Genomic DNA, 22490 nt, shown 5'->3' on the forward strand with positions numbered 1-22490 from the left:
TGTTATTGGGCCCCTGTGAAAGGTGCTTATATTGGGGAGTACTGCAAAGCTGCCTTTGGTTTGGATCAGCAGAAGAGAATTTCCATGAAAAGAGCACAGTGGATGACTGTAGACTGTGGAGGACCTGCAGATCTTTGATAAATCTTTCCAGCTGGAATAGACTTAAAATCAATTTAAGCATTAGTTTAGTAAACAGTTAAAGCTGTGAAGATTCATATGTAACTTTCAATTTTCACTTGCTTTTCACTTTGTGTTCAGTTTTCCTTATGGGAAACAGTTCTTAAAGTGCAGAAAATTCCACAGATCCTTAAAAAAATACAATGCTTACATCAGGCATTCAAGCTGCTCTCTTTGTGACACCCATGGCATTCTGGCCCTGGGAGGTTCTGCTAAAGAAGAACATCCATTTCAGAAGGGAAGGGGGGATACATGTGTCATGTCTGCATTTTCAAAGCCTTTTTTGAGGAAGGAGGTGGAATCATGGTCTTGGAGGACTGGAGATGTGGGGCAAGATGGTTTGCAATTGACATTTGTTTGTCTGCACATATTTTTCTGAAGCCTAAGAGATATGTAGTCCTCGTGGGATGTCAGTTTTGGCAGGAGGGTGTTGGCACATGGTAGAGCCTCACTGATCCAAACCAAAAATCTGTATCTAGTATTACGTATATAATGTAATAGAATTACCTGACGAAACTTTTTCTTGGTTTTTGACTTGGTAAAAAGGGGTGTTTATTACAACATGTTTTACAAAACCAAGAAATGAAATAAAATCATAACTGATTAATGAGCTGCATGGAAATACTTCCTCAGTGCCACCCACATTTCCCTGGCCCTGATCCTGGAAACACTTCATCACATGTGCAGTTTTATGCACAGATACTATGTGAAAACTACACTGTAGTTTTCCCGTACTTCTGTCTTTCAGGGATCCAAGAAGGAAAACAATCAGATATTTGCCTTTAGTGATTTCCCTTGTAGGAAGGTATAAATTTTACATTGTGTTTAAATTATGATTAAAGTGTGGGGAGTTGATTACTGAATGATGGTGCTTAAATGTTCAGATGCTTCAGCTTTGTGCTGCTGACCTGTCATGTCATTGTCTACTTAGAGTGACCTTAAGTCTGGGATTCCTGTTTGCTAATACCTTGTTCTGAAAAAGCTGTGGGCCTTAATTCAAATATTTTCTTTTATAATGTGTGCACTTATGAGAAGTTGTGTTTTCCAAAAGCATTTCCTTTTCATGTATATCCTGTACACAAACAAACCTGTACTGTGAAGAATGGGTTAATATTGCATATGAAACTATCCATGCTACTGTGTGAAGGTGCTGTGCTGCTTGTCCCACAACATTCCTGTTTGTGTTTTTCCAAGTGTGGAACCTGGTCATGTCCAAAGTGAAACGATGCGTATGTAAATGGGAAGAATATCCAGATTGTAACTTGAATAATAATAACTTGATATATAACTTGATCTATAAGTCAAGTAATAATAACTTGAGTAGCTAACCAGTGTGGAGGTGCACACTGCAGTCAGTTTGGGCTTTGCAGGAAGGTTGCTTGGGGAGCTGGCACGTTCCATCTGTGAGCCATGACAGCCTCCTCTCTAATTTGTGGTGCCGTTTCTTTTTTTAGTCAGGTTTGATAAGGACACGGCAGATCGAGTTCCTGATCTCTCCATTACCTCAGCAGCTGGCACAGGAGCACAACTTCACGTCCCCCGCCGGCCACCACCCGCACGTGCTGTACAAGCGGACTGCCGAGGGGAAGGTGCACCGGTACCCAGTAGAGCCCCATCCCAAATCCTCCCCTTTTGGCCATGACAGAATGCACACTTCCCACAAGTTTCACGCACAAGCGAGCGGTTACCACCACGGAAGGTTTCAAAAGCAGCATTTTTGTGGACGTCGCAAGAAATGTATGTAAGGAAACTTTCTCTCCTTTCTTGAGGTAGTGGCTGTTTCAGGCTGTGTGGTGGTCCCGAGGTGGGCTTCACATCTCTTCACATCCCTTTGGGATGGAGACGTAATAACTCTAAATTATATATTCCTAACGTGAAACATACATGAGGAGCTTGAGTTTTCCTCCAAGTTCACAGAATCATCTTTTATTAAGCCATCAGAATCACTGTTTAGTTTTCTTGTACTTTGCCTAGATTAAAAGATCCCAATGGTGATTTTTTTTTTTTTACATTGACATAGTTTTCAGTAAGCAGTTCTGCACAGTGATGGATGCCAAGTTCCTGAACTTCTCTCTGTTAGACTGGGGATAAAAAATGAATTAGGCTTGAAGATGGAGAATAACAGCTTCAAAATCATTAATTTCTGAGAGGATGGAGAGAAAGTCTTTCAGAACTCACCATTTGATAATGAAATTTTCAGCAACTGAGATCTTCAAAAAGAACCACCCATGTAAATTGTTTAAATAAGATTTTGGAGCCATGTCTTAAAAAATATATTGAAATATATTACCTGCCAAGATCCATTCTGAATCCTTCATTAGGTCCTTGAATTGCAGAACATTTTAGAGCTCCCTTGGACCCTATATCTGTACTTTTAGCATTCAGTTGAGTCTTTTTGAAAGCTGATCAGCTTCTGAGCTGAGTTTCTTAATGAGGGTCTCCAGGACTGCAAACAGTGTTGAAAACAGTGCCTCAGTCCACTTATATTCTTCCAACTTCCTACTGAAATTCTGAGAAAATGAGCAGCTTCCTTTTCCAAAGGTGTGTAAGGAAGAAAGAGAAAATAAATAGAAGGGAAGGAATGAGAAAGGAGTTAGTGGGAAAGGTGGCTGGCTGCGACTGCGGCCTGAAAACAAATGGCTTGTTAAAAATCCAAAAATCCTTCCCCCAGGTTTAAAAGCCAACCCTCAAATTCCAGATACAATAGCCTGTGATTCAACCTGTAAGCATTTGCCTTCTAATGCAGCCCCAAACTGCCTCATTACATCCTCCCTTTCCCTCCTGTCTGGTTTTCCTGCTGCAGAGCAGGGGTGATGGTGCTCGGTTATCTCCTCTGTCCTACACTGGCCCATTTTGTCCACTGTGAGTTTGTGCCTTATTTACTGTTCCTGCTGTGACTGCTTGTACAAATTCAGAATTATTCATGTCCTCTTGAGCTTTTATACAGTGCTTATCCCTATAATGGAGAGCATTTTGAACACTGTATTTGCATGACCTCCTGGGATGTGAGGAGATATTGTTATTCCTCTCCTATAAATGGGACTCAGACACAGGAGAGGTCAGAAGTAACCATTGCTTCTGGGGACCAAATTGAAAACCGGAATTTTTCTTTAACATTTTTCTTGCTTTTGTAATTCTACATGTAAATCCATTTATTCAATAATGTCACTTACAACTCTGAGCTCTTAGTTGCATATTCAAGCTGAAGTTTATGCGAAATGAAGAGCATGCAATTAGCATCCAACTGTGATGAGTTTAGCTAGAGTGATCTACCCATCACTGTTTAGGAACTCGATGTCAGACACACTCTTAGGATCCTATTCAGCAAGATGGCATTTAAATACCTTATCCACAAAACTTTCTTTTCACATCCTGTGGTCTTTCACTTCATGCAGCTCATACCTGTATCCTTCTGAGAGAAAGGAAGGAGTTCTAAAAAATAACAACTTATTTCCAGACCCAGCCTTGGTTAATTTATAGAACAAATTGATCTTGTGTTCACTGAATGAAATACAAATAAAATCACTTGTCATTGTTTAATTGAGTAGAGGAAAATACAGGATGCAGAAGAAATTACTCCAGTAAAGGGAACACTTTTTCTATGAGTATTTGGTACTTTCTTCTTCTTGTTTTTTTTTTTTTTTTTTAAGTTTTTATATTATTTTCCTGGTTTTATTCTGAGATCTGGAGTCACACCCGTTTGAAGTTTGCAGCAAAATCCAGTCTGGTCACCTGGAATAGAAAATTTCAGCTCGAATGAACAAAGGGATGGAAAATTCAGGCTGACAAAAGGCGGTGCTCTGCTGTTAACCCTGCCTAGTCAAGATTAATTTATCCTAACCTAAAGAATGAAATTAAACTTGCTGAGCAGTAAGAGGGAAGAGCACATTGCCACTTTGTCGTAAAAACAGCTTGTCCCACTCACCATCTTTTAAAATTTCATGTGCAAGTAGTTTGTAGGCACTAGAAAAGCCAGTTAATCATCTTCCAAACTCTTTGTCACAACCCAAATGCTTTTAGATCATGAGAACTAACTGGACTATAGTTAGTAAAACATGCATGAAACTGCTGCTAAGGTTTTATGACTAGCAGTGAAGTAAATTCAAGAGCAAAACTCCTCTGCTCATGGATATATGTGTGCGCTGAAGTTGTATCGCCTTCGAAATAGTACCTGGGCACTGATGTGCCTTGAACTGAGCACTTCCCTCTTGGGTGAGGCCTGTCCTTGTGTCTCAGTGTGCTTCCAGAAGAGAAAAGTTCTTTGAGCTTGTAAAGGACAGTTGTGTATAATGAGTGATACATTTGAAAATGACCGTAACATGGTCCTTTGTATGTTAAATGCTCTTCAGAGTGCTGAGTTCCTGAAAGCAGACCACTGTTGTGCATTCTGTGGTGTTCTTGATTTCCCAGTTTGGCATGGAAGCAAGTAAGGGTCTGTTTTAGCTCTTTGGAGTAACTTTCTGATGAGGCACAGGCAGGATCACTACCTGAGGCTCCCTCACTTGTGTTGTTACATCCCGTGTCAAAAAAAATCCCATTGCTATCCAAAGAGTTTGTTAGAGTGGCCTTTGAGTTAATTCTTGATGCAAAGGCAGTGTAGGTTCATGCAGAAGAAGCTGTGGATAGCAGGAGCAGTGTAGGATGTGGGAGATGGATTTCTTTTCCCTTTCTCTGGTTCCCTGAAGAACTGGAGTAGAGAGCATTCTCCAGCTGTGCCACTGCCTGTGCTGCACCAGCAAAGAGAGAGAAAATGCACCCTGGAATTGGGATATGCATCGTTGTTGTCAAGCCCTCCTTGGTGTTGCCCAACTTTTCCCTATACTCAATAAATACATTCCCTTGGCATCCATCACAGCAGGAAAAATCTCAGTGGCAGTTTGGCATGGAAGGCTGATGTCAGTCCCAGTATCAGGCTGGCAGGAATTTACTTGTGGTGGGTATCTGATTTCTGTACTGACCATGGACATCTGTTGTGGAAAGGACTTTTTTGCCAGCTGCTATGTAAGTAGCACATGCCAAACACCTCAGGAAGTTATCAAAAGGACAGGAAAAATGCAGATACTCTGTTAAAAATTCTGTTGTATTTTTTTGCACAGATGCTACCATTTTGTTAGATTAGTTCCTTATTTTAAACTGCTTATTGCGTACGAATGTGGTTCTCCCATTTCCTTCTCTCCCTGTAGCCGTCCTTCCCTCAGGAATGAATCAGGTATTTTTTAATAAATATAGGAGAACTTAGCCAGAAGTATTAAATCACATGCTATAAAAATAATCTAAGGCTTTAAACCTGTGATACTTCATTTTCTGATGAAACTGTTCATGGGTGATCTGAACTCTTTCCAAAACAGTTTTATTTCCTTTTAGATGCACCCAAGCCACCCACAGAAGAGACCTACATTCGCTCAGATGAGTATGGGACTTCTGTGAGGTTCAAAAGATCATCTGCTAAAATTCAGAAAAATGGAAGTCTAAATGTTGAAACCCTTGTTGTGGCAGATAAAAAAATGTTGGAGAAACATGGCAAGGAAAATGTAACAACATACATCTTAACAGTCATGAACATGGTAAGGTGTGGTGTCACTGAAGTGTCTTTTCTCTGGGGAATGTTGTGTCAGAGTAGGACCTTCATTAGACAAAAAGTGTTACTAAAAATAGCAGAGGCACCCTATGCAAGCCTTTCTTCAACCCTCATCTAATGTATTACTTAGGTCAAAAAGCCTTTAAATGTACATCTTTAGATTATCACAGCTCTGGCAACAGTACCGTGGAGTGAAAAAAAAAAAAAAAAAAATTAAAGTGTTAAAATTTTACAATACTTCCTGTGTAGTACAAAAAAGGCAGGTACTCTGAAATTGAAACTTTCATTTAGTATCATGAAGCTTAGTCTGTTTCATCTCATGTCTCCTAGAAACAAACATTTATTTGAGAAAGCACAAATTTATTCCCATAAAATTGATATAATTTGACCAGATACAGGTTTTCCTGTGTTGTCTTGCTCTTTACTTTTGTACTGAAAAACTTGAGCTTGAACTTTGGCCTTAATTACACTTGATCCAGGAGACCAAGCACAGATCAAAGGCCACTGAAGTCAATAGAAGATTTTCAAGTTTTTGACTAAGTGTAGTTTGGGACATAATTCTTCTGGTTTGAGCTCTTTTGGATTAATCCTCCAAGGTATATAACTCCATTAGTTAGTACTGAAAATTGAAGTCCAAGGCAATAACTCAGGACATGTGTTTAATCTATTAAAAAGGGATTACGCATGTAGGTGACATTTCCTCTCCAATAATCGTTGCAGGTCTCTAGTCTGTTTAAAGATGGAACGATTGGAAGTGATATAAACATTATTGTTGTGAGCCTGCTTCTTTTGGAACAAGAGCCTGTAAGTTGTGTCAGAATTTTTGTCTGAGCTACTTCATTTGCTGCTGTTCATTGGGAGCATTGGGTGTCCCGTCTTATGTACAGGGAGGTTTCTTAAGACAGAGTATGAGAAGATGATTAAAACTGCCAAAATCTCCAAAATGACGCTTTCTGCTTTTCAGTGCTTCTTGGGTTTTTATTCTAAATTCTTCATTTCATATAAATATTCTTTAGAAACACTGAAATGCTTCCAGTAAGATAAAACTGAACATTTTCCAGTGTTTCCTTGAGGAGAAATGTCTGGAATAAGGAATCTACTTAATAAGTATTTAAATAAGCAGAAAAATTTTGAACTGAGCTTTCCGGGGTGTGATGATCAGAAGTGGTAAGGAGAAGTCCCAAACTAAAGAAAGCATGTAACAAAAGGTGGGAGTGGAGCCAATTCTTGTGTCAGGGGTGCTGAGACAAAAGAAGACAAAACCTCTTTTGCTGAAAAGAAATCCATAATGGGTTGATCTACTTGGATAATACTTTTCCTCCTCAGAAATCACAATACATTTTAATCACAATATTGAATATGGCTTGGTGTTCAGAATTCTCAGGAATCAAAAATATTTGTACACTGTAATTCCAGCCACCAACTTTGGAAATACCTGTGTGTCTGGGGAGAGGCCCAGTTTTATTTTACAGTTGTAAGAGATTCACTCATCAGCTGACTCAACCACCACAGACAGTCAACATGGGAATACATAAATTGATGTAGAACAAATACGAAATATTAATTCCCTTTCCCCTCTTAGCAATTCATACTTTTTCAATCTCCTTTCTCACATCCTGATGGAAGCACCTTGTCTGTGTGTCTGTGCACTCCCTGCAGAGTGGGTTGTTAATCAACCACCACGCTGACCAGTCCCTGAACAGCTTCTGTCAGTGGCAGTCGGCCCTGGTTGGGAAGAACGGGAAGCGCCACGACCATGCCATCCTTCTGACAGGCTTTGACATCTGCTCTTGGAAGAACGAGCCCTGTGATACTTTAGGTATGACACCAAAACACAGGCTGAGAAACGTGGGGGTGTCCACAGCAGGAGCAGAATTGGTTTCAAATAAAGGAGTTCATTTTTGCACATGCTCTTATTCTTCTTGAAGAAGACAGTACAGTAGTATTTTTGAATTGTCGCCTCTTCAAGGAATATTTTTGATTTTGAGAATATTTCTGAGCTGCTCTTATTTTTTTTTATTTTTGTGACTGCTTGCTTTTTTGAATGGGATTCCTCCCTAATTTGAGAGCAGGAAAGGCATGGGGGGGTGGGTTGGGGGGGAGAATAATCTTTACAAATAAAGTGTAGTTGGAGAGGTTAGGTTTGATTTATACTTTTTATATAGGAGTCCCTTTATTGTCAAATAAAAGTCTGCTGTAATTCCTCCATGATAAACCTGATGAAGTAGACAAGCGTCTCCCTGTGCCAGAATAAACTGGCTTATTAGGAGCAGTGCAGATGATACGTGTATTTGGAATTCTGTAGAGGAACAAGCTATTTTACTGCTTCCTTCCTTCAGGATTTGCACCTATCAGTGGCATGTGCAGCAAGTACCGCAGTTGCACCATTAATGAAGATACAGGCCTTGGACTGGCTTTTACAATTGCTCATGAATCTGGACACAAGTAAGTTTCTTCTTCTATAAACAAATATGTAAGTGAATGGAAACACAGCCTATTTAATATAAATCAGTTAAATATAGATCATTTGGATTGGCTCATTCTAAATATAAATCATTTGGAAGCCCAGAGATTGGTGGTGAGCAGGGTTGCATCCAGCTGAATACTGGTCACCAGTGGTGTTCTGCAGGGCTCAGAACTGACAAGTCCTCTTTCATACGTTTGAGCTTCTCACACTGCTCCCACATTCTGGTAGGTAAATTACTGCTGGTATCCATATGGTTGCTTCAAAAAGAGAGGGGGCACTGCAGGTTTCTGCAGCTTCAGTGGAGAGGGGATCTCTCTGAGTCTCTTGGAGGTCTCCTTTTCCCAGAAGACCCAGAGTTTCATAGGAAACATTCAGCCTGTCCTTTGTTCTCTCTACGTGTTTAGTGTGTGACTTGGGTAAAAACCCACCTTTGTGCTGGTTTCTGCCTTTCTGTATTTATATCTGTTGGATTTCCATTTGATTTCTATTGTAGAAAGACTGTCATTTTCTTAGAACCTGGTGTCTCTCATACAAAATCAGGAGTAATCTTTTGTGGAGCTTCAGCTATTCTTCAATTTGTTGAATTAAAGCTAAAGATGCTGATCAGGTTTTGTTCTGCTGGTTTTTTTCCCCAATCATTTTGAATTACTTCTCCACAACTTTGTGGATAGTTTTGATTTCCAATTTTAGCACAGTTCAAGCTGGAGTCGGTCTCACCACTGGCAGTAGAGAAGCACAGTTTCTCTGTGTGGTACAAACCTGACATCACGGGTTAGTTCAAAGGTCTTGATTTTTCAGCAACATTAATGCACAGAAGACCTTTGGAAAGCAGTGGTACTGTATTCTGCTGATTGGTCAAGGCATGAAGCCCTCCCATTCTGCCTGAGTGCATCAGGACTATTTAGTTTTCATTGTACAAATATGCTCTGCAGTACACACTATGACCTAATGTCTACAGAAGTGACCCTTTCACAGGTTTCTGTGCATCTGAAGGGAAGCAAGGAATTAAAGAGTAATCCAGCTGCCAGTGAGGCCTGTGGGAATTGTGCCAAAGCATTCAAAGGACCAGATATGTAATATGAATATTGTTTGATCCTCCTGTCACACTAATGCAATTTCACTGACCTCAGGATATTTTTAATGCCCTTCGATCAGTATTAGTAGAGAATCAGGCCCATAGATTATTATTCAAGAATTATCCCATTTATCCTCTTTATGTTCTCCTCCCTTTTAATTTTCTTATTTGATTTGGAAGAGTCTTCTTGGAATTTAAAAAAAATTTTCTTTATTTTTTCCTTTTTCACCACTGCCTTTGATTCACATACTGTCCAACCTTTCTTTGGTATACTTCCATGCTCCTAATAAAATGCTTCTTATCTCCTGGGGAAAGCCTGTGCCAGACACAAAATGTCTTTATGATAATTTGTCATGTTCATGGTCCTGAGACTACCTAATACATGATGTAAGACAACAGGACTTGGTTTCTGTGATACAAAGACTTCTGGAAGAAAAAAACCTGTGACAGCCTTGGGGGTGCTGAGGTCCACTGTGAATGTATTAACCAAAGGTTTCACAGGAGGGGAATATCACACTCTGTGATCCACTGAAAGCTTCAGTGGTTAGACATTTTAGTGTTTTGTTAGGCATTTTAATGATTTTCTAAAGTTTGTGTTTTTACCTGAAAGCTTAACAGTTCCTCTGGGTGTCCAGACCCCGTTGTGTCAGTGGAATATAAACTGGGGATTCTCTGGCTGCAGTGCAGGGGAATAAAGTATTTTATGAAGGGTTCTAAAATACTGGCTCGATCGGTACTTTTTTTTGTCCATTTATAGAAAGAGCCATATATTTTAGGAAGTTTGCAGCCTCAGCTGGTGGCAACACATGCAGTAACTCTGATGAGCCTGTAATGATTTATAGCAGTAGAGGCTTGAGTCCAGTATATGAGATATTCCCTGCACATGCACAGATTACATTTATAAAGTCACCAATGTACTACAATATTGAAGTAACAGATGATGAAATTTCTATCCCAAACACATTGAAATTCACAGATGTCCCATACAGTGAGTAAATACAGAACAGTGAAAGGAAAACCTCTAAAAATTAGCTTTATTATATCAATAAAATCCCCATAATTTGTAATTATAATGTGATTTTTTTTATTATTGCCTGTTATTCTTTATATCATCCTAACACCTCTCCTAGTGAAAGCTGGGCCTCCTGATTCTCAGACTGAGCAAAACACCCCATAAGAGGCAGTATTCCCAGTAAGAGGCACTCTTCCCATTGAAAATTTACAGTCTAGACAAAATGACACTGTATAACAAAGGTGAGGAAACCAATGTGATTTGCCTGAGATAATATAGCAAGTTAGTGGCCAAAATTAGAAAGAATAATATTTTTATATTCATACTTTTGTATTCTCTTCATTCTCACCCATTTCCTTTGCTGCAAGTGGAGCTCTGTAGCTCTTCCTGCCTATTAGGAAGGCAGTTATGGTATGTAAGGTATATTCCTGTGGCTGCTATTTCCATGGATTCTGATCTCCACACCACTCATGTTAACAGGCATTATCCCTGGGCAAAGACAGGCCCACACTGCTTGCTGGTTTTAAGCTGACAGGTTCACAGGAAAGTACAAGTGTGGCTGAACATAAAATCCATGATGTCCATCCACCTCCTCATGAAAATGTTCTCCTTCGGGAATGAGAAATGGGTGAACTGGGAAACTGAGCCCAGTCTGCAGCTCCAGTGCCTCTGTGCAGTGTCCTGGCACTGGCTCCCAGTGCAGACCTCCTGTCCACCCCCAGTGTGGCTCTTCCTTGGAACCTGACTATCCTTTCCCATCAGACAAGTGTGTGATGACAAAAATTTGCTGTTAATTGGAACTTGTTTCATACCAATACTAATTTTTGTGGCGCATATGTTTTCATGCCTTTGGAGTGAAAGGGATGAATTCCACATTCCCTGTGGAGTTCAAGCATGGAGCTGTGACCAAGAAAGTGTTTCTTTTCCCCCAGATTTTGTCTTGCTTCTGTTTAATCTAGATTTTCACTCTCCCACCTGGTTCTCTTTTCAGCTTTGGTATGATTCACGATGGAGAAGGAAATGCTTGTAGAAAAGCTGAGGGAAATATTATGTCTCCCACACTCACTGGAAACAATGGAGTGTTTTCTTGGTCTGTGTGCAGCAGGCAGTATCTCAACAAATTTCTCAGGTAGGTCAGATGTAAATCTGGGCCCATGCCAGGGAATGCAGCTTTAGTAACTGGGCTTGAATTCCTGAACAGCATAAAAATTACTAAAGTGCGAAATTCTCCTCCTTTAAAATGTGCTCAAACCCTTGCAGTGTGTGAGCCCACACACTCGGGCTGCTGGAGCGTTGAGGTGGTGTGGCCTGGAAGGGCTTTTGTCCTGCCTTGTTTCAAAAGCATGAGTTTCACCCTCCAGGACTACCCTGCAGTAATGACTGGTGTATCATTCTTTCCCAGGCGTTCCCGTCAGCAGCTGGGTTTGTTAGAGAATTAATAGGAAGTGTACACAAAAGAGGGCAGACACAGTGGTACCAAAGTCATTACAAAATGTAAATTAACATCAGTGGCCTTTCTCACTGGAGTTTCTCTCTTGATCTAGCTCATGTCATGAGTAAAGGACATTTTACACTTTTCACATCCTGTTTCTGGGAGAAAGGGAAAAGGGAAAGATGTCAGTTATTTTTCCAGCATGTTATCATAACTCAGTGATGCCTTTAGAGCAACCGTTTTTCAATCACTGTTTAATTCATCATTACATTAATATTTCCCTTTTTTTTTCTTTTATCAATGCAGATACTAAAAAATAGTAGGAGGTGCTCTGACCAAGACCAACACAGGCATTTTAGGTGTTAATTCCTTAGAGTGAGAATCCGGCAGTTAATGTGGATCTGATCCTTGAATTCCCAGTCAATATCTTTGAGTAGCAGCCAGAAAATGTAATGGAGTTCTGGGGATTTTTTAATGCAATATATTTTGTGTACCGATGCAAGCTAAAAAGTCACATGAGCTTCCCAACCTGCAATATGGTCCCAGAGACTGGCACTTGGAAGATAAATCTAGCATAAAGTGACCTTCTGTATGCACAGATTCTCAGGTGGAGACAAAGGGGCAAAGGTGGAGTTGGGAGCTGTGCTCTGGACACAGCCAGCCCAAAGCACGCACCCTGCAACAGCCTCCAGGCAGCTCCACACCAGGCAGATGCTGGAATGGGACACTGTGCCTGCTGCTGCTGCTGATTCCTGATTCAGGGAATCCACTTAAGGGAAAAAAGCAAATGAGGTCCCCTTGCTCTTGGTTACCCAGGAATACAGGGAGGAGAAGAATTTGACATCATTCTTTCTTGTTGTCACAACAGTCCCAAAGCCTGGAAATTCCTCCTTCCTTAAAACTTTGCAGGTCAGGGTACCAACAAGATATCAAGAACTTTTGGTTCTTGCACAGAGATATTTTTGTTTCAGAGCATACCTCTAGAACTAGTTAAAGGTACTGTATACAGTATTATGTATTTGTGCTGGTCTGTAGCAAATTAAAATATTTTGATGTAAAGATCATAGTCATGATTAATTTACCTTCTCATTATAGTACAGCTCAAGCTGCCTGCCTGATTGATGAACCTAAGCAAACAGGACAGTATAAATACCCTGACAAACTGCCAGGGCAGATCTATGATGCTGATACCCAGTGCAAATGGCAATTTGGAATGAAAGCAAAACTATGCAACCTCAGCTTTGTAAAGGTACCTCTTGATGCACTTTTGAGAAGTTAAAATGACATGAAAGAACTGCAGTGCACTGAATAAGTGCAAGTAATACGGGGTTCTTCAGAGGCCTGGGTTCTTTCTCTCCCTTATCTTGCTTGGCAATTTGCTTTGAAGGTACTGGCCTCTTTTGAGGAATATTCCAGTCCCAGGGGAGTTTCAGAAGGAAATGTGTTCCTTCCAGGAGTCATAAGGAGGGCACTTGAATCCACATGAGCCATGAGCCCTTGCCTGCTATGCTAAGGGAAATTAGCAGGCAGTAGAGTTTTGATCAAAGCTTGTGTGGGGTAAGAAGGACTCAGTTTCTTGTGTTTTATGACAGCAAAAAGCCTGGGGGAGATCTATAGGGTTATTTTAGAGCAATGAAATGTAACTTACACTCTTGACTTCATGATGAATGATTAATTTAGATTAACCTATTGTTTTAATGACTGTTACACTCCTTACTGGTCTCTTCAGAGAAGGTATTTTTAAAAATAATCTGGAGTGCTCATTCTGAAAACACGTATGGTAATTTCTTTTACTCCTGTTATTATCCTGGAGTATTTTGATTTATCGTCTACTAACCACCTTATTCAAGTGATAGCAGCTGTGTTCCTTCCACAGCTAATAGACAAGGAAGGGGGAGTGAACAGCACTGTGCACAGACTGCCTTTCCAGATATCTTCTGTGGTTTAGAAAAATCTTGTCTCTTCACAGTATTATAGTCCCTGCAGACATGATGAAATTTTAGCCATGAACTTTTTAACACTGTTTGTGTTCTATTATAATCTCACACTCAATATAGTTTTAAGAAATGTATAGTGAAACGGTGCATAAACAAGAAGGCAATATACAGGGTATGGCTGTGCTAGGAAACTTAAACCCAGGCTTTTCTAAATTCAGAAAATAGTTTATATGTGTTTTAAGGTAGAAAAAGCATGTATCATTTATTACTCTTTCTAAACAGCAGGAAATAATGGAAATTGTGAGTACTGTAGTGAGTACTGTTTCCTTTTCAGGATATCTGCAAATCTCTGTGGTGTCACAAAGTGGGTCATAGGTGTGAGACAAAGTTCATGCCCGCAGCAGAAGGAACAGCTTGTGGTATTAGTATGGTAAGTCGTTTTCTAAATAAAACATTGTCATCCTAACTTGAGTTTAGACAGTGTTTGGTCAAATACAAGCTCCCATCAAAACCAGTTTTATCCAGATCCCTCAAGATTTGCTGTCCTGGACTTTGAGATTGCGTTGTAAGTGATTCCACTGTGATGCATATTCATGCCATGTCCTCCCAGTGGTACCTGTTGGATGGCAGGGCCTGATGCCTCTCCCAACGAGCTGTGGGATGAGGTATCTCTGGCAAATCTAAATCAGTAAGACGATACATGAATTATAACAGGAGTTAGATCAGTGCTTCAAATTCCACTCTGATATGAGCATACCTTCAGCCATAATATTTGCTATACAGACTAAGGCCATATTTTCATCAGAGATCACCGCTAAAAGAGCTTATTTGTTTGAGTCAAACCTTCTCATTTACTCTTATTTGTTTGTATTTACCCTCATTGGTTTGAGTTTATTTAAGTTGAACCTTCTAATTTACTCACATCTGTAGTTACACAAAATATTTTCTTTTTCTATAATGTTTCTTCCAGCAGAACATTGTTTTGATTTTCAAGTTACTGACAAATGTTTTATTTTGCTTTTTCTCTTGTGTAGTATTTCCTGATCGAATCATAAAAGGGAAACATGTTAGAATTTTAGCAGGCTGTTTGCAAATTACATGGGAAGTATTGAGGCTCTGCAGCACAGGGCCATAAAGTAACACGGATTTTTGGGGGAAGAGTAAGCCAAAAAAGCACTCTTCAAGAGAACAGTTTTGAAAATTTGCTACCCCAGGGATCTTCAACTCAGAACTTGGACAAATATTAAAACATTACTTATCTATGCCATTGTATGGATCGAGTCCATTGTACTCCAGAGTCCTTGTCCTGCTGTGAGCTGTTCATTGAGTTCAGTGGGTGACCTTACATTTATTAGGATCAAGCACTGGAGCTTTTAAATGTGGTTTTTTTTTTTTCTTTTTTGCATCTCCTAGGTGCTGTAACTCTGTTTTGTGGCATTGTTTTGCAGTGGTGTCGCAGAGGACAGTGTGTCCGATACGGTGACCACGGGCCCAAGCCTGTCAATGGCCAGTGGTCAGCCTGGTCCGAGTGGTCAGAGTGCACTCGCACCTGTGGAGGGGGGGTCACCTATCAAGAAAGACACTGCAATAATCCAAAGTAAGACATATTGGAAAGGTATTATTTTTATACTATTTATGTTACTGGCACATAAAATTAGCACAGTCCATTTCTGCAGGGAAATAATGTGTGTGGAAACATTTGTAAGATTTTCTTCCATGTCCAGTATGAGCGGTCAGTGGGTGGAAGACAGAGCTATGTCCTGACCCCAGAAAGCAGTGGCGGTCTGCAGACTGCTGGAGTACCACAACATCTTCAGCCCAGCTTGCTCCTTTTATTTTGGGATGCTACAGTTTATCAAATACCTGCAGAAGTAAGGAAGCACCATACAAGACATTTTTACACTTAACAGCCCTAAGAGCAGGAGAAAAAGATCTTAAACGCTATTAAGACTTTTACTGAGATCCTATTTATCCAGGATGATAAAGAGAGATGTTTTTGCATGTCTGCCATGTTCTTTGCATTCTTTTATATTTCATGAGTCAAAGTAAAGTTGCTGAACTCTAGAATTGAGTGCTAACTCATGAAACATTTTTGGTATTTGCTTCTAATTAATACCTTATCTCTGCAAATACTATTCATTATAATAAGTTTTTCAAAGTAGAGTTGAAGTGTTACCTGACCAGCATCTTTCCCAAGTACTCAACTCACTACAACTTAAGAGAAAAAAAAGGATTTCCCTGTTTTATTTCATACACAAATTCAGCAGGCATAGACACATATTCCTCATTGCACATAATAAAAGCAGCATTTAAACTGCAGTAATAAAAAACAGAGAAAATATGACACAGTTTATATGAGGCTGTAAAGAAGCCTCTCATCTACTATACAGTGCTGCAGTAATAATATCCACGCTTCATATACTATGTTATAGGAGAATGTGAGTTAGTTAAAATAGCCTTTATTACCCTCAGTCAAGCCAATTTTTGCAGATCCGTAGCAGAGCATTTTCTCAACCTTTTCTGTTGTTTCTCAGTTCATTTTCATAAATAAAATTACTTGGATAGTTTCCTTTGTTAAACTGCTTAGCAAAAGAGTGCAGGGTCTCAGAGGCCATTATATATTTTGGTCTTTCTACTTTAGTTCTTGTTTTCCTCGCTAAATTTGTATTGGGTGTACATTGTTTCTATTTATGCATAAGCTCCCCCTTGCTCTCCCTGTGTGACCCGAGACTGTCCAGTAGTGGAAATGGTTCAGTTTGGTTCACTGATGCGATTTTGGTGTAATTGAAAAAGATTTCTTCAAGTAGAAGCTCTTCAACATGAAGTGTGTCAGCTGCTGTAGCACTTAGAACTTTCCTTCAGATGATCTGCCTGTTCTAATAAAATAAGATTTGATGTAACCAAGTCGTACTTGATACCAGAGCTGGATCATGTTTACACTAGATTTAATTCCATTGTATTAGTGGTAATCCAGTTAGTGCAAAGAAAAGATGGTATAATTCTCTCTCAGAGTTACAGTGATTGAATGACAGGAGTATAAATAAGCCACACAACAGCGCACACATGTCCAGGTAGCTGTCTTTGCCATCACAGCATTTTGTATGAATGTGGAATCATGAGAAAAATAATATCATCCATTTTCAATGTTACATCACACAGAATGATTTCAAAACTAGTCCCTGTTCCGGGTTCACCTCTATAAATACACAGAGACTCACAATAATGATTCCTTTCTTTCTGAATTCCTGAAACACATTTCAGATGTTTATCTGTTTTGGTACATATATGTATGTTATTTTACGTATTTATTTCACTTTCCTAATCTAGATTTGTGTAGGAGCTAATGTTTGTTTTGTTCAGAAGCTTGATAGATGATTTTGGATAGCAAAATTTTGAAAATTACAAAGAATAACATTTCTAAGAGATTAGAACAAGGGGTATGGATCTATGAAGAACTGACTGGACTCTAAAAAGAAGTCAAAGTAATTGACTTCTTGTGAACACTGAGGGAAATGTGTCAATATCTGGTGATTTTAAAGGTGACCCGCTTTACCAGAAACTTAAGGACAAGTGAAGAACACAGAATCAGGCAGCTGTGTGTGCAAATCTTGTTAACCTGTGTGTGTTTGTGAAATCCTCCTCTTGCAAATCATATCCAACCAATGCAATTCCCTTCCTCTTGCCAATTTTCAGGCAGCCCTTGTGACCACACCCGGACAGCTCTGGGTATGGCTTTGGAATTACTGCTGGAGTTGTGCATAAATTCACACTGACAAATGCCCATGGGGATCACCTGTAGCCCACAGAGCTGGGCAGATTTGCTGAAATCGTTATGTTCCTGTAAATTGTCACAGTGTAATTTCATGGATCTGGTTTTCATACGCCACAGCACTTTACAGTTAAGGTACTTTTCCAAGATAGAAATTGATTGCATAATTTAATAGTTTAGCTGGGAAAGAACCTGAAGAATGCCTGAGAGATTTAAATTAATACCTAAATCGTATCTGTGGGACTGCATCCTACACTTCACAATAGTGCATTGTTCAGCAAGAGCAGAATGGAGTTTTAGGCATGTATGCAGTCAAAAGACTGAATCAAAACTTTTAGAACACACTTTCCTTAATCTTGTGTGCAACATCTGTAACAGTGATTATAGAAAATGCGAGATGTAAACTGATGCAAATTAATGATGCCATTTAAAATACTTCTAAAAAACAAAGACTGAAAGACCTTGTAGACCTTTCAGATTTGTGCAGAATAAAATAGCTTTGTGATACTATCATAATATGGCTACAAGATGAGCAGGAGTGTTCTTACATGAAATGAAATGATTACAAAAAGGGGAAAAATAGGAGTACAGAATTTCAGAGTCTTAATTTGGTATTGCATAAAATACTTCCCTCAATCAGATGAATTCCAGGATTTCTCATTCTCTGTTGTGTTGTAGTATATCGTGGTTTAGGAAATCTACCCTTAAAAGGGTACTGCAGAATTAATTAAAGCTACCCTTGTAGCATTTTGATATTTTAGTCTTAAATTAAGTGAAGTATTTGCCTTTTTTTGCACTTAGACACCATTTCCAAATTCATCTTTGGTGACTTTTTTTTTGCTGGCCTTTCTTACCAAATTTCTTCTTTTCCAGTTATCCTCAGCCAGGCTTCATGCAGGTCAACCTAATTATGTCAGTGCTGGGGGGCGTCACAGAGGGATGAAAGCTTTAGGCTGTATCTGTTTTGGGGGTACTGTGCCACTACAGAAATATCAGAATACCCTCTGTGCAAGGCATTCCACTCTAAGTGTGGATACACCAACAGCTTCTGGAGCCAGTCAACCCAAAGTCTACTGGTGCTACAAACATCCTCAAGAAAAGTGTGATTTTCTCAGTGTGGATAATAGCATTTTCACAGAAACTTGCTTTTGTAGATCTCCATCTCGTTTCCTGTGAATTACTTAACTCCTACTGACATCTTGTTGGTAAAAATGAAGGTGGAGAAGTTTCCATGGCTCTCAAGCCAACAGTTTCAGTAATGGGAATGTACTGTAATATTAAAATGCTGTAATGGAGCTGGGAAACAGAATGCCTCTTTCAGAGCTCCCTTAGTTTGGAGGAATTTTATCCCATCTTCAACTGCAAGAGTGCGGCTGGAAATCACGATCTAGCCATAAATAATTCTATTATATTGCTTATTTGGTGGCATTTTCTTGGAAGGAGGTTGCTTCTTTTCCTTATACTAAAGCAGATTTGTTCTCTGGGGTTGAAGGAGGTCAAAAATCCTCCATGTGCTTAAGCTGTAAGGAAAGTCTGTAGGGAATTGAGTCAGCACCCAGCAGTTTGGCTGCATTAACTCAAAGCTCTCACCAATTGCACAAAGTCAATATAAACACTCCCTGATTTCAGTGATGTTCCATATTCTCCCTGCCCTTCATAGGCTGAATTGCCACCAACTAGGACAGAAAATCTGACTTCAAGACCTTCATGATTAAACCTACTATCAGTGTAGCTGGCAGGTGACCTCAGGAGAAGTCAGTGGAAGTTGTGGATTTTTTCCCACAGCACATTTCACTGGTGCTTTAACCTGGTTTTAAATACAGTAACAGGTGCGTTTCCATCTCTTTCTCTGAAAGACTGTTTTGCAGCCCAGAATTCTGGAAGAGAAAAAAAAGATATTGTGTAAGTAGAACATAAAAAAGGGAAGTCCCAGCTTGGTTAGGGGGTTAGACATACGGGAGTTAAAATTTATAACAAAGCAAACAGAAGAAGCTCCTGGATTTTCTCCTCCATGTTGCACTGAGCTGTCTCCATGTTACTCCAGGCATGAGCAAGTCAGGAGCTGCATGGGATCCTTGGATGTGGGGAACAGTTGTAGCAGAGTGTTTAGGGATTTCAACAAACAGTATGTTTCAATTGTACATTCTATACTCTTAGAATTTTAAATTTTTGTTATTGTATATATTATCAAGTATCTTTTACGTGATTCTGGGTTTTTTCCTTAATGTGCCTGTAATATGGGGCAAAGCTGTCCACTGAAAGTTTATGGCTTGTTCTTCAAGTATGTCAGTTCCCTAATTTTTAAAAAATCGTTATATAAATGAGTGCAAGTGTAGCATTGGCACATTTCTTTTCTCTTCATGCAAGAATTGTATAATACAACAAAGAGTTCTTAGAATTTGTTGTTTTGAAGACTTGGCTCAGTGCTTGCAGATGTGTATCTGAGCATTGTGAAACTGCACAAGTGACATCAGTGAATTGCTAAGTTAAAAAGAGCAACTCTTGCATTTTACATTGTTTTACAATGTCCATGCACAGACCAAATAGTTAAAAAAATAATATTCTGTTAACGTGAGGTATGAGCCAAGTAATAGAATATGCTCTTTCCATTCTGGCCAAAATGAAGGGAAATACCCAGGTAAGGTTTGCTGAAGTGGATGTGACATGTTTAAAATTACCCCTGAATTCTGGCATTTTCTTAAAGCAGGACAACTGTGCATAGTCCCTGTTTCCTCTTACTATTTAAAAGCACATTTTTTCAAAATGATTTACAAAAGAAATGAACAAGCAAATGTAATCATTCATTCTCTTTTTGTTTGATCAGTGTTATGTTATCCTTTATTAACTCTAATTGTGATAGGTAATTCTTTGCACATGTTCATTCCTTGGTTACAGCAGAGTAAAAATAGCTGTATAACAAGGTTGAACCCGGCCAATACCAAATAGCCCTATAAATTTAAATTAGTGCAAACATGACTCGCCTCTAGATGGTTGCATCTTTGCTGAGTCTGCAATGATCCAAGTAGATAATTCATGTCAACTGCTTTGCTTGGTTTTAGGAACCATGAAAATTAATGGTCCATATAATAAATACTGATCTCCAAGGGCAGTACGTCCTCTTCTGTTCCCTGTATTCTCACATATTCTCACACACATGTAACATGCCAGTCACACAAAAGGAAGATTTTGCAAAATCATCTTTTTCTCTATTTTTTTTTTAAGGCCACAGTACGGTGGGAAATTCTGCCAAGGCTCCAGTCGTGTTTATCAGCTTTGTAATAAGCAGCCGTGCCCAGCAGACAGCCTGGACTTCCGAGCCCAGCAGTGTGCAGAGTACAACAGCAAACCCTTCCGGGGCTGGTTCTACAAGTGGAAGCCCTACACCAAAGTGGAAGGTAAGTGTGGCCCTGCTCTGAGGGACAGGGGTAGGGAGCTCTGAGCACCAATTCATCCGTGTGCTCTGGGCAAACATCACCCCATGTAAGCAAACACAGGCTCACTGGGTCTGTGTGAGATGTGTTTGCTTTCTAGCAGGGCTGGACTCAGCCTCCTGTGTGATCCTGCCTGTACAGACATGCAGGATTGATTTGGGCTGGGAATTCGAGTCCTTGTCCTTACCATGACTCCCTGGCTGTTGCCGCCCCTCTCTCTCTCATTTTATATTCCATATTGCTTAGTCTGAAACCCAAGCAAAACAATTTCCATGGAATTTTCAGCATGGGAAATGTAAGCTTCCACAATAACACTACCAGAATCTTCCTTCCTTTGGAATGTTCTCAGATTTCAAAATGTAACAGTAAATCAACCTTTTGACTTTTCTGCTGGTATGGTCCCATGAGAAGTGGAAATGCAAACAATGTACTGGCATACATTTTTTAAAGTCATCATTTACTAAGAGATCTTTATCAAGTTCAGGTTGATGACTATTTCTGTTATTTTGAACAAGCAAGTTTATTTTTACTTAATGTGTCTTAATTTTGCAAATATTTTGAATCAGTATTCACTTCTATCAGATAAAACAAATATTTTCTCCAGTTTGAAAGCACTACTTGAATAAAAGTGTCTGGATTTTCTCACATTGTAACTGCTTTGTTTAGGACTTGTACAAATTGCTTCTGATGATAATAAGTGTATTATTAAATATATTTATATATATACACACATACATATAACTTTCATTTGTAGCCTGATTATATTTTCTTCAAAAGTTTTTGTGGACATTTATAAATGTCCCAACAGGCCAGTGTGAACAGAGGAAAGAACTGATATGGTTTCACAGCATGTAACAGTGGATGTTGTAAAATGGGGTGAAAAATGCATCTTGTTTCATAGAAATTAAGGTAGCCTACTTTGGTTTTAAAGGGAGAGGCTGTGTTTAGTAACAGAAGTTTAAAATTAGGGACAAGGGGCATAATTTTCAAAAGCAAGATGTCTCCAAGTGTCTCTGAAGTTGGAAATGCCCGTCCTTCCTGTCAGCTGCTTTGTAAAAGCTCCCCCAAGATCTACATTTATAGTCCTGAAAACATGATCTGGTTTTCAAAATTGCTACAGATGCTTTGCCTCTGTGGAAAAGACTACTGGAAATCCAGCTGCTGATTTAAAAACAAAAGGATCCTGTTTTGAATCCAATTTCATGTTCTTAAAAACTGTTTTATTTGTTGCACCTAGATTTGTATTCAAAGTGTGCATTTCAGCAATTGTGCTAATATTTACAATTTCATGACTGGTTTTGTCTATGCAGAATTAATCAGCTCTTTATAAGCATAACACACCACCCATGTTTAAGGAGAAATTTGACAATGGATGGGATTTGTTGGAGGAAAAATTCTTTTGTTAGGGGAAAGTCTAGCTGCAGTTCTAACTTTCAGCTGAACTGATCATTTGTGCCATGTTATCCCTTTCCCAAATTTTAAATAAACTTCAAATAGAATTATTGCAGTGTCCCATTTCTCTTAATAAAAATGAAATTTGAGCCTGTGAAGCAGTGGAACTGAAAGCAGGGTGCAGCAGCAGAGCTAAGGAAATGCACATGCTTTTACACTG

The 22490-nt window shown here is 39.3% G+C and overlaps 1 protein-coding gene across 4 annotated transcripts in view; it reads left to right on the plus strand.

Moving 5' to 3' along the window:
- ADAMTS18 (ADAM metallopeptidase with thrombospondin type 1 motif 18) overlaps positions 1-22490 on the plus strand; it is a 77194-nt gene that overhangs the window by 26316 nt on the left and 28388 nt on the right. For 3 of the 4 annotated variants that reach the window (XM_019284232.3, XM_010396510.4, XM_019284233.3), the window contains exons 4-13: positions 1632-1914; positions 5542-5741; positions 6476-6559; positions 7415-7574; positions 8095-8200; positions 11301-11438; positions 12837-12990; positions 14013-14108; positions 15127-15275; positions 20670-20842. In XM_019284232.3, the coding sequence (XP_019139777.1) occupies positions 1632-1914; positions 5542-5741; positions 6476-6559; positions 7415-7574; positions 8095-8200; positions 11301-11438; positions 12837-12990; positions 14013-14108; positions 15127-15275; positions 20670-20842 (1543 nt within the window). Of the gene's footprint in view, positions 1-1631; positions 1919-5541; positions 5742-6475; positions 6560-7414; positions 7575-8094; positions 8201-11300; positions 11439-12836; positions 12991-14012; positions 14109-15126; positions 15276-20669; positions 20843-22490 lie in introns of those variants that run through there. The other variant, XM_010396511.4, reaches the window with a different exon arrangement.

The sequence above is a fragment of the Corvus cornix genome, chromosome 11 (assembly GCF_000738735.6).
Source record: "Corvus cornix cornix isolate S_Up_H32 chromosome 11, ASM73873v5, whole genome shotgun sequence".
Lineage (NCBI taxonomy): Eukaryota > Metazoa > Chordata > Aves > Passeriformes > Corvidae > Corvus > Corvus cornix.